Here is a 13,170-nt window from a genome sequence, read left to right as displayed (position 1 = left end):
AATTATGTAAAACATACCTTTAGAGTCGTCTCTTCCATATTAAACTCCTAACATTAACAGTATCATTCTCAGTTTTCAATCTTTGTCTACAGGAGACTACAGAAATCCTGACCCATGTGTGTTCTGTTTTATTTTTAATGTAGCCAAAATCTTGGAAATCTCATTGAAATATCCAGCACAGCAGGACAGAAGGATAAAAGGTAAGGATGACCAGTTTCACCCAATATATTATTTTTCTTTTTTTGAGTTTAACTAACAAACGGAAAGTTAATATTTTTCTTTCAGTAATATGATTGAAAGAAAAATACACTGGGTATATTCTGATCAAATAATAACCACATATTAACATTTCAACTAATAACTGATGAGGTCTAGTTCCCAATTGAATAATTAGAATTTAGAATGAATCTTCAACATTTCAAGAGATTTGTGCAGAGGAAAAGCTCTCCAGAAACACCTGTTAGATAAGATATATCTCCAAAGCAGTGCTTAATATGAAAAAAAAAGTGGCAGGGCCCTCGTCAGGAGGCAACAACAGCTTGCGACTCCTATTGCCCCTGCTAGCACTAATAATTACAGTACTAACACAACTATTAACCATCACACTCCTACAAGTGTGACAATTTAGACTATTCCATGCCCCCTAAGTATGTATAAGATTGGCTTTGGCGCCAGGTATTAGTCATTTTTTACTGTATATGAGACAAATAAAGAACTGTTGTTTTCCGCATCTCTGAATTAGACATACAGCGCCACCATGTGGCAGACTGTCATAAGTCCCGGTGTTGCAATTTAGTTTAGTGCCGGTGTCGAACACCGGAAACAACCGGCTCAACTTAAGCACTGCTCCAAAGAGGACCAACATTGCTAATTGGAGTGAAAATATTGTGGTTTTTTTTTACCAGGACTGAGTGAAAAAATATGCTGAAAACCGTAATGTGAAAGATAAGTGCTTAGATTTGTTGATAATAGCAATTACCTTTGGCACATTAGTTCTGGAGATTATGGTGCCAGAAATACCAGGCCTGGGGGACCAATTATCTTTGCTCTAATTCTGCATTGCTAAGAAGCACAGCAGTGTAACACTAGACCAAGCTCACCATGGGCCTGGGTTGGCCTAGTACAAATGAGGGAATTCTCCCCTTCTGCAGGGTCATTTTAGAGCAAACCTGTTTGGTTCTTCATTGCATCACTTTGCTGCATGCTGTACCTGTGTATCAAAATAGAGTTCCAAGTCAGAAAGGTCCTGCCCGTCCCATTCCCTATGCATTTGTAACACCTCCAGTTGGACTCTATTCTTCTTTCAAGCCCAGGACAGTGAGACGGGGAGGCTGTCCATCTCACAGAAGACCGACCTCGGTACAGGGACATGGTGTTTTGCAATATATGTATATAAACAGAGGCCAACACAACCTTTCCTTCTAGGGTGGGAAGGGAAAACATTTTTTAATAACATCTATGAGACCTCTGAAGGAAGATAATAGCATTATCTTGACTATCCTAGATAATAATAGCAGGGATCTTCCTTTTATCACCTCATCTATTTCGCATCATTTAGACACTCACACCGACCTGTGAATTCCCAATTCCATTGGCTAATGCTACTGAGTACATAATAAGGAGGCAGAATTATATTATGCCGTGATGCCAATAGCCCAACGTGTATAGTGGATTCGACCTCAAAGGGGATGTTAAGTTAAATGGCATTGAGAAGAAGAGATTAACTGCCTGTATGGAAGTCAGTTTAACAAACTGCCAGGGGTAGTGCAAGCGACATCACACACGATTTGATGTTCACTTTCACCCACACAAACAGACCCTGCCTACACGTATTTACATACACACTGTGTCTTACATTAAAAAAACCCATTTTCACCACACAAAATAAATGTAAACATTGTTTTGCTTACGTTGGTTGACAGGGAGGGTCATATTCTGAATAATTGCACTCCATTTGGTATTTCACTAATAGTAAATAAGACCATATTATTCACTATTAGGGTCATAAAACATTGACAGAAGGCAAGGAAAGTGAAGCCCCAACTAACTTCCTTAAGGACGAGCTGCCCCTATGTTCCTGACACTGATTTTATCACCTCTGAGACCAGTGCTATCAAAGGCAGTGCCAGGGTCACAAAGGGGAAGACAGGGGTCACAGCTGTGACCCCTGGTGACACCTCAATGACGTCCATGGGTTCCTGGTTGTGCGGAATGCCTCACCACAGACGATCAACACAAAATGTAATGCCACAAAACCTCCACTACTTCATCAAGCAAACAAAGACACTAATATAGTGCAGCCCTGCATGAGTTTACAGAGGCTGTAGCATGAACACCAAAAGGCTTTCATGTTGTGACACTGCGGTGAGGTTCAGTGAAGTGCACACAAAAGGATAATTGGTAAAGAGTTTGCAGCAGCTGTGACAAGAGACAGCCATGAGGTGACTCTGTGGTTCAGTGAAGTGCAAACAGGGGATTGTGAGTAAACACAGCTCTGCAGTGGCTTTTAGTTTTTCAAAGTCTATGAATAACCACATCATTCAAATGAACTAGTCGGTTTCTATCTCGCTAACAAACATTGAGTAACCAAACCTTTACTTAGTGTCACACGCTATCAGTAGACACCTTCCTGTCACATCATTCACGTCTGTTTACTAACTGCAGATTTCATGTCAGCAAACTAGTAAATGAGCGTGCAGGCATTATCAACAAGCAGCTGCTTCATGAACCAGACACGCAGGGCCTTAAGCACTGAGAATGTAATGTCATAATGGCTTCCGGCATGCACTTTCTACATAGAATCCTTCATTCACTTAACTCTTGACCAGATTGACATGCTGGTACCCCTAAGCCTCAATTACAACATTAGACATTACAATGAATAATTACCTGTCACATTACTTTCATCATGCTATGTAGTAGATGAGGAATATAGCTCTATCCACACTGCTCTTGCAACAGCTGCACGTGCCTGTGGGCAAAAGACTATTGTGACAACAGCATTGTAGTGGCTGAAAACGACTGACTGCATTTTATGTTTAAATACAGTATTTTTCTTCAAATGTGCCCTAGTGCCCTTGTGCAAAATAGAATCCCTCTCCTACCCTAACATTTACGAAATATCATACATTTAGAAGTGCTTTAGCCCCTCCCATGCTCATGACGAGCTCAGTTCGTCATGAGCCACGGTTCTCGTGTGCTCTTGACGAGCTGAGCTCGTCACCGCCGTTAGAACGCTCAGGTGCGGGGATAATTCCCCTGCTGTGCTGAGCGTTCTATTGAAACAGGTGTGGCTGTGACGATCTCAGCTCGTCATGAGCACACGAGAACCGTGGCTCACGACGAGCTGAGCTCTTCATGAGCACCGGGGCACTGTGCGCGCCCCCCTCTTCCCATAGCACAGCAGGGGAATTAGGCCAGCAGCCAAGGGGTTAGAGAGGTGTTTAAAGAAGATGTGTTAACACAGATCTAGACACAAATTCAGCAAAAAAATAAAACTATATGAGTGGCCACCTGAAACTTTTGATATCCTAGTACCACTCAGAACAACAAAACAGGACAAAACAAAACAGGCACCTTGGAGAAATGCAGAACTAAAATAGATAAAACAGCAAATTAGAAAACTGCAAAGCACCTGTGTCAAAACAAACAGCAAGACAAACTTTACCTACAGAAACTTAACATATTATACGAGTCAGCAATCAAAAAAGCTAAACAAAGGTGCTATTCTGACATATTTCACTATGCTAAATGTGCGAATAAAGAATTTTATAAAATTCTCACTGATTTTTGTAAACCTAAATGCATAGAAGGGACTCATCCCATTACTCCAGAATTCATGGCCAAACTGGCAAATTATTACACAACTAAACCAGACACATTGAACTCATATTAAAACCAAGGGAAACCACCAGCACAACCCCCTTTCCAAAAAAACCAACCAAGAGTAGGCCAATTCAACCACTGCATTCCTTCAAACAAATATCACAAAGTGAATTTATAGATCTGGTGAAAGCAAGCAGGCCTGCCAGCAGCCCTTAACCGTTGTCCACCACAAACCTTCAAACACATGCTTCTAACTACCCCTGCTGCTACACCACTACAAAGAATCATCAATAATTCCTTAACTATGGAAATCTTTCAGGAAGACATAAAAAGGCATATATATGCCTACAGTTAAAGAAAACTACCCTGGACCCTCTTGACATCGACAACTACAACTACAGACCAAATACAAATGGACCTTTCCTGGGCAAACTGATAGAAAGAGTAGCATTCATCCAGCGGTCACAATTAATTGAAGATAACTCCATACTTTCTGACTTCCAAAAAGGATTCCATCCAGGAAGAGGCACAGAATCTTCCTTCATTGTCATTTGGGATGACCTTAAGGACACAGTAGACTGGAACGGGGTAGCTGCACTACTTCTGTTGGACCTCTCAGCTGCCTTTGACACAGTTGGCCATGGCACTCTGATATAAAGACTCAATGAAGCTGGCGTAGAGATGACAGTGCTCAACTGGAAATTATCCTACCTTCAAAACAGAACAAATCTCATCCATTTCCCCCTTTGTCATCCAACCGAACTTCACAAAAGCATGGCTACCTCCAGGATCTATCATCTCACCCATGCTTTTCAACATCTACATGAAGGCATTTCCGGCAATTATCAATGAATTTCACCTCACATGCTATGACTATGCAGATGATTCACAAATACTCCTTTAACTGCCAAGCCCCAAAGACATTGGAAAATCACAAATCTTTCATTGCCTCAGAGCCATTGATAAGTGGGTGACCTGGAGCCATCTCAAATTGAACGCTTCCAAAGTGGAAATACATGTGGCAGTTGGAAAAATGATGACCCACTTGCCGCCTTAACAAAAGGCATTTAAGAGTAGTAAAGTTAGGAATCCTAACTTTTCTACTCCTAAATGCCTTTTGTGAATACCGAAAGTTGTAAAGTTAGATTTTTGTCTCCAATTACTTTTTTGAATCGGGCTCATTCATTTTAGCACCCATGAACCGTGACGTCTAAACAGGTAAAGGATTCGAATGCACCTGGCACATACACATATTAATTGGCAACATTTTAGATGAGTAAACAAGGAGTTAAAAAAAATAACAATAAGCAGAAGAATGTGTTTCCCCCATTGGCTGCTGTTGAAACAACGGCAATTTCAGGCAGGAAATAGCCAATATAAAGCCATTTTTTCTTCAAAGCGGGAGTCCCCCGACTGAATCAGGTCTATAGGCATGTTTGTGCACATTCCGTAGACAAGATCAGCTCTCTGGTTAGTATATCTCTGTGGTTTATTTTTTCCTGTGAATACTGAAATCGATGAGGTTATAACAGTATTTAAGTACATATCCCTGCCAACACTTGCCAGGGATAAGTGATCATCTTTGTAGAATATGAACCTTAACTCTCATTAAATCAAAGAATAACTTAAATATTCCACTACCTCTACTTTTCTTCCGATTTTAACCAACTTTCATAAACAACCTGTTAGTAAAAGGAGTGAGAAAGGGACTTACTAAGAAAACCTGTGTATTGTACATCGCTGTACATCTTGCGATTGGTTAGAAAAAGGGACTGGCCCTGAAAATACCGGTCTACCTATCTCGAGGAAACAGGTGCCGCTGCCCCTGAAGACATGGCCCCTCTGTACGTGAGCCTCCTTTGCAGGCTGTGCAGGCCAAGGTTTGCACAGCTGCTGTAGCAGAGGTGTCTGTATACCGGAGTGTGATAACCGGAGAAATCCTGACTTCTATTTAAAATGCTTTTGCCTCTTTTTCATTTGTCTTTGAAGGGATCAAGAATCACTCGACAGCTTCATTGACATCAAAAGCAACGCAGGAAAAGGCAGCAAAAAGTAAGTTTTAACAAACACTGCTCCAAACTTGTGTCTGGTTGACTGTTTCTTTCAGCCGATTTCTCATTTGTTGACAGTCATACCTTATTGCTTTGTTTGTTTGTAAACTCAGCTCTTTGCTACTCTTCTACCCCCCTCCCATGATTTGGAAGACTTTATCCTGTATTTATACTTGTCATTGTATATTTTCACTTTTACTGTGTACTCTTTTCTTTTTATAATTTCAATGGTATTGCTCTTCTTTTGGGTCATGTGTGCGTGATATAAAAAACATCTAAATATATAAATACATTGAAAATAAACCCGGACAAAACGGAAGTCCTGGCAGTTACCACAGCAGCCAACCCATGGAGTGATCTGTTCTGGCCAGCAGAATTGGGGCCATTTCCAGAACCAGTAGTAGCAGTAAAGAGCCTAGGGATCAAAATTGATGCCATGTTATCCATGACACAGCAGGTGTCGGCTGTGGTAGGCACCTGTGTTAGCTTATTACGCCAGCTCCGGAAACTATCCCTACTGCTGTCCGTTCCCACCCTCAGGCTGGCTGTTTCCGCTCTGATTCTGGCGCGGCTGGACTATGTTAATTCCTTATATTTGGGTCTACAAAATAACCTTCTAGCCAGACTTCAGGTGGTAATGAATGATGCGGCCACGCTCATCTTTAATAATCCTATGCGAACCAGGGTAACACCCTTACTACAGGACCTACACTGGCTGCCAATTGCTCAAAGAGCTAAATTCAAGAGCCTCTGTATTGCACATAAAGCCGTCCATGGCTCAGCCCCTACTTACATCAAGGATCGGCTGACTAAATATACGCCAAACAGGACCCTTCGGTCTACTGAGGCGTGCAACTTGATGTGTCCTAGGTTCAACCTGGTATCCAAGGGCGGCAGAGCCTTTTCAAGCACGGTCCCCCGAGCATGGAACCTTCTCCCAGCTAAACTGAGGAAAGAAACTAATCTTCTTCTCTTCAGGAAGAATCTGACGACGGTGCTCTTCCTGGAAGCATGGGGGCCACTGTGAGTGGGTGGCATGGTGCTCCTACCTGTGTTGTGTGTCCGCTGATAGCGCTTAGATACCTCTGGATGATAAGGCCCTTTACAAACTTATAATAACATAACATTCAGATGATTTGTGTTGGTGCACTTGTACAGAGCTGTTTTTCTTTCTGTGTCATCACGTTAGGGGCAACCTCCTGTGTTTGCGCATATCCTTTATGCCTGGTAGGAGTTTTACTGACATTCTTCACTGCTGCCTCTGGACTTTGTATAATGTGCACACTAAACCTTCGTTTTGTTTATTCTATCCAACCTGCCTGGCTCTATATTATGTTCATTGCTTATTCATGTGAACGTTTGAACAAGAATTTATAGTGTGTTGGAAGACTTACAAAAACCGTAATTGAAATCTCAGGACAGCAGTATTTTGTTGAGTGCCATTAAAGACTCGAGCGCTGCTCGTAAGGCTGGAACTGTGACTGAAACTCGTTATATTAAAAGTTTGATCGGGTTTGTGGGACTCCTGTCTGTTGTTAATAGTTGGAAAAGGTAAATACCTGAAACAGTAACTTGCCTAGAAGTGGTCTTACAAGGGCAAGTGGACGTTTTGTTGCATAGGCATTGATTACCCCAAATGTTGTGTGTAATCAAATAGCATGGGTGTATTTATATACCCGTAAAGTCAACGATATTTGACCAAGGCACCTGTTGCCCCGAAACGCTTCGGGCTGTTTGCTGCCTTAATTAAAGATAATTAAATAATATGCTGTATACTGCAGTGAGTCAAGGCCTGTCTCCTTCTTTTCCCCGCAGGGGTGCGTTCTGATAAGGCATTGGACTTTTGGCATAATTTGGGGCTCACTACCCCTTCGCACACTCACCGCACGCACCCAGAGGCCGGGAGACGCAGCGATTTGATTGGTTGGGATATATATATATATATATATATATATATCCTCGTCCAGGGTCCTCCTCTAGATCACTGATACAGCAGCACAGCACATAATCATCTGCAGCCAGGAAGTATGTGCAAATGTCTTCAATTTATTGTGTGAAAGCCAAAATCTCAAAACTAAAGTGCAAAAAAACAAGTAAGATTAATATGGCTGATAGATTTCGGCTGACGCCCTCAATGGACCTTACAAAAAAGGGGCCAGATGTACGACCCCAAATTGCATACGCAAACGGGTTTGTGACCCGTTTGTACATGCAAAAGTACACAGGGCCAAGTACAGGGCCAGATGTACGACCCGTTTTTGCATGTGCGCAAACGGGTCTGCGACCCGTTTGCGCATGCAGAAGCCATACAGTGCCATGTACAAACGCTATGTAGTGAGTCGCAATGTATTTGCGACTCGCTCAATCGCGTTTGCGACTTGCAATTAGAAAGGGGCGAATCAAGGGCGTCACTTCCTAGTTGCGACTCTGAGCCCTATATATTGTATTGTATTGTAATTGCATTGATATAGCGCTTACTACCCCTGACGAGGCGTCGAAGCGCCTTTTCTGCGGGTAGCACGCTACTCCGGGACCCATAGAGGATTAGTGTTGAATTAGTATAGTGAAACATGCAAGTACATTTTAAGTGGTGGATAGGTTAGTCAGTTATTTGTATTTGGAATGATAGCAGAAGGATAGAGGAGGACAAAGGTTTGCATTTATTTATCGTTCGCTTGTTGACGCATGCTATTCAGGAAGCCTATAAAGGATTAGTGGTGAATTAATATGGTGAAATATGAGGTAATTTCAGTGGTGGATATTAGTCTGTTACTTGGAGTGAGAAGGATAGCGGATGGATAAAAGGGGAAGAAAGATTTTGCATTCATATAGCACTTGTTACCCCTGATGGGTGTTGAAGCGCTTTTCTGGCGAGTAGCACGTCACTCCAGAACCCATAAAGGATTAGTGTTGAAAATTAGTATAGTATAAATATGAAGTAATTTGAGTAGTAGTTATGTTATTCAGTTATTTGGGCAGCATATTAGTATAGTTGAATATGGAATATGGAATTTGAGAAGTGAACATGTTAGTCAATTCAAGTAGGTGGTAATGCAGTCGCAAATGGGAAGGGGTCCCCAGGGGACCACTTCCCTTTTGCAAATGCCTTCAAAACTATTTTTTAAAGGCAGGCAGTGGTCCCTGGGACAATAGTTTTAAAAAATGAAAAGAAAATGTAATTTTTTTTTTTAATGCATCCCGTTTTCCTTGAAGGAAAACGGGCTGCATTTAACAAAAAAAAAGCTGCTTCATTTAAAAGCAGTTCCAGACATGGTGCTCTGCTGAGTCCAGTAGGCCACCATCCCTAGGAGGGCCAGCTATTCTCAATGGGGTTGCAAAATGCGAGTGCCTCGTGAATATTGATGAGCCTTGCATTTTGCGACCCCATTGGGAATCGTAAACAGTGACTCTGACACTGTATTACATTTGGAATTGCGACTTGCAAATTGTGACTCACTATTTTTCACAATTTGCGAGTCACAATTCCAAAAGGTCGTTCATTTGGCCTAAAATTCCTAAATAGCGAGTCGCAATTTATTTGCGACTCGCTGTTTAGGAATTGCGAGTCGCTATTAGGAAGGGGCGTTCCCTTCCTAATAGCGACCACATAGCCATGTATGAATGTTTTGCAACAGCAATTGTGGTCGCAAAATACTCGCAAATTACCACCCTCGTCAAGGGAGTGGTAATGGAGTCGCAAATGGGAAGGGGTCCCCAGGGGACCCCTTCCCTTTTATGATTGGCCCCCAAAAGATTTTTTAGAGGCAGGCATTGGTCCCAGGGACCAATCCCTGCCTTTAAAAATGTAAACAAAAACATTTCATTTTATTTTTTTTCAAATGCATCTTGTTTTCTTTTCATGAAAACGGGCAGCATTTAAAAACAAGCATTGTCATAGCCAATAGGTCTCACCTTTGGGACACATAAGTGTTTAGCAATGCAGCAAATTATCCTGGGTGCTGTGCCAGCAGGAATTGAAGAGCTAAACAATTGCTGCACATTGTGTACTCTTTAGAAACTGTAGCCATCTGCAAATGGTCTAATTTACCAATGAATTTGGAGGGAGGTGGTACTTGTAGCATCATCAGACACTGAATGTCAGGAAGTGGCAATGTCATCATAGCAAGCCCACCACTGCAATTGCCGTCGCAAAACAGTAACAATTTGCCACCTACTTCAAGTTGGTGGTAATGCAGTCGCAAATGGGAAGGGGTCCCCAGGAGACCCCTTCCTCTTTACAAATGCATGCAAACATATTTTTAAGGGCAGACAGGCGTCCCAGAAACCACTGCCTCCCCTTAAAAAATTAAACGAAAATGTTTTTTTTTTATATGCATCCCTTTTTCCTTTAAGGAAAACGGGCTACATTTTAAAACAACCATTGGCATAGCCAATAGGTCTCGCCTTTGGGACATATAAGTGTTTAGCAATGCGGAAAATTATCCTGGGTGCTGTGCCACCAGGAATTGAAGAGCTATATAATTGCTGCACATTGTGTACTCTTTAGAAACTGTAGCCATCTGCAAATGGTCTAATTTACCAATGAATTTGCAGGCAGGTGGTACTTGTAGCATCATCAGACACTGAATGTCAGTAAGTGGCAATGTCATCATCCCAAGACCACCACTGTCAGGAATTGGCAAACATGGCATCTACTATCAGTAAGTTGTGCATGTAATATCTCCAGACACTCATTGTCAGCAAATAGAACTTTGAAAACCCCAAAGCATTCACAGTCAAATAGTACCACTTTTAATATCCCCAGATACTCATTGTCAGTAGGTTGAATGCTTAAGACCCAACATCTTCCACTACCAGAAACGGGTACTAGTAACGTCACACAGCACTCGCTGTCAGACTGTCAGAAAATGGCATTTATATTATCAAGATACTAAAATCCAGAGAGGGTCACTTGTAACATTACAAGAAACAACACAGGTCTGTGGAAATGATAACATCAGAAGAAATAATTTTTTACAAAGTTCCACGTAACAACATCCTAACACAGAGGGACAGCTAAAACCAGAGGCATCCAATGTTAAAAATGGGCACTGGTAACATCCTCAATATCTAATTTTGGATAATGCCCTGTACAGCATCTCAAGGCATCGAGCACGAGAAAATAAACCAATTTGATCGAGCTGCGCAACACGCGAGTGCATACAACTTCATTGTGAAAGTGAAAGCATCGGCAAAGCCATCTCATTGCGCCTTTTAAATATGTTAACTGACCCTTTAGCTTCTGCTTGTTCCTGATGCTAAACAGCATTGGCACAAAAGCCGAAATGCTCGCTGCAGTGTGATAAATTATTCTTATTAGTCTTGACACTGTAGCAAATACCCATCTTTGAATTGTAATTTAAAAACACCTGAAAGGGTGAAGAAAAATGCATAATAAGGAACTATGCGGCGTGTAGCAGATTGCATCATGGGGGAACAATATCTACAAACAGAGAGAGGTGTGGGAGCAACAAAGTAGCTGGCAGGGAGGGGGACCTTTAGGGGGAAAAATACAATAAAAACATGCAGGTCATGGAGCATTGGAGAAATAATGAGTTCCCTGAGAATCATGGGGAAGAGCTACAGGGAGAGCATGGGGGAGATTTGTTGAGTAAAGCAGCAGACGGAGGAGAGAACATGAAAACACATGTCCCCTCGTGGAGCGATGAAAGAAAAATATAATAAGCCTTCCCTGTTAAAGTGAAGTAGGTCTTGTAGTTAAACTGTCTCAGCACTCTGAATGCGAGCCTACTCTGTACCCATGTATGGTTCTCCTGGGGAGATCTTCAAGGCTCAACGTACCCAACATTCACCAGCTCCAGGGCTGTCACCAAAGCTGCAGGAGCGACTAGTCTACGTCACACCCTACTCCCTTCTACACAAGCCACCCGCAGAAACAGCCCCTCTCTTTAAACAAACACATATCTCAGCTTCTAACTCCCGTCTCGTAATCTGTGAAGTAGGCGGCCAGGTGACCGAATTAAACACAACAGCTTTCTTTTGTTCCACCCCATCAAACTACACTTCTCACAACGCAACGGGTGCTGCTATCCTTAACCGGAAAGGATGAGTGCAGCTAACTGGGAGGGCTGCAATGAGGTTGGAGAGGAGTTTAGAATGTACTGGTCTTACTCCTCATCAGAAAGGATATATTTTGCTTTTGTGTACAGGTACCTATCGCTGTTTGCAGCAGTTAAAATTCATAAAAACATTTGCAAAAGTGCCTCATGCACTTTTACTGTAATGACGGCTCATGTAAACATAGGGGCACGGCCGTCATTAACCTGAAAGCGCAGCTTGGGGTACTTTCACAAAGCAAAGTTTAAAAAAACAAGCACAGACAAGTGTGGTCGCGAAAGTGAAAGCAACCAGGCTGGGTCAATTAGCAACCTGATCCTGGAATGGAGCTAGCACATTGCGCGCCGTTGCTTGCTCCCCTCGCTCCCCAGACACATAGGCCACGGGAGTGAACATTTACAGAAAAGGCGGGACATACCCCAGCCTTTTGCCATTTGCCTGCTTTAATTTTTGAAAGCCACACGCAATAGACAGTAAAATGTGTGGGAGGAGTCTGACCCACACGGAGAAGTCTCTTGGAAGTCTGGAGTGATTCCAAGATGCCCTCTCTTAGCAGCGCATGCACGCTGCACTAGGCTCGACCTAAAAAACTGCTTTATTTAAAAGCAGTCCTAGAAATGGAGGTCTGATGGGCCCAGCGGCCACCATCTCTGGGAGTGAATGCCATTCCCAATGGGGTCGCAAATTGCGAGTGGCTTATGGATATTCATGAGCCTCGCAATTTGGCACCATAAGATCTAGAGGCCTAAAAATCTTCTCTTGCCTTCCTCTCGTCTGATGCATGCACAAGCCCACCAGCGAAAACGTTTGGGAAAACTGACATTACCTCCTGCAAGGCCCATCTGCCTGTGTACAGGTTTACTCCTCACCCCAAATATGCACATGAGCAAGGAGACACAGGTGAATGGAACAGAGAGAAATTCACCCACTCACAGAGGTGGTAAGTTACAAGAGAGAAGCCAGTCTGAATCTTCAAATTTAACAAAACAGAATAACTAAAATCCTACCGATCCCACTGTGAAATTAAATTCCTCGAAGCGTGCACTTTTTAGTTGAACTGCAAGTCAGACAGCAAAAGTAACAGGTGGAGGAGTGGGGCGAAGGGATCAATTATAGGTTGGATAGAAAGAGAAGCAAGATAGGCACTTTTCCGATATAAAATATATATATGTTCATTTTTATTAACAGCGTATACACAAACGTGAGACGCCTCATT

At 42.4% G+C, this 13,170-nt stretch overlaps 1 protein-coding gene across 6 annotated transcripts in view; it reads left to right on the top strand.

Annotated features, from left to right (window-relative positions):
* Nucleotides 1-13,170, top strand: part of SCEL (sciellin) — a 444,440-nt gene that overhangs the window by 365,957 nt on the left and 65,313 nt on the right. For all 6 annotated transcript variants that reach the window (XM_086934828.1, XM_086934831.1, XM_086934830.1 and 3 more), the window contains 2 exons: nucleotides 144-200; nucleotides 5,815-5,877. In XM_086934828.1, the coding sequence (XP_086790954.1) occupies nucleotides 144-200; nucleotides 5,815-5,877 (120 nt within the window). The remainder of the gene's footprint in view (nucleotides 1-143; nucleotides 201-5,814; nucleotides 5,878-13,170) is intronic.

This window comes from Lissotriton vulgaris, chromosome 8, assembly GCF_964263255.1.
Source record: "Lissotriton vulgaris chromosome 8, aLisVul1.2, whole genome shotgun sequence".
Lineage (NCBI taxonomy): Eukaryota > Metazoa > Chordata > Amphibia > Caudata > Salamandridae > Lissotriton > Lissotriton vulgaris.
This window is presented reverse-complemented; position numbering and strand designations above follow the sequence as displayed.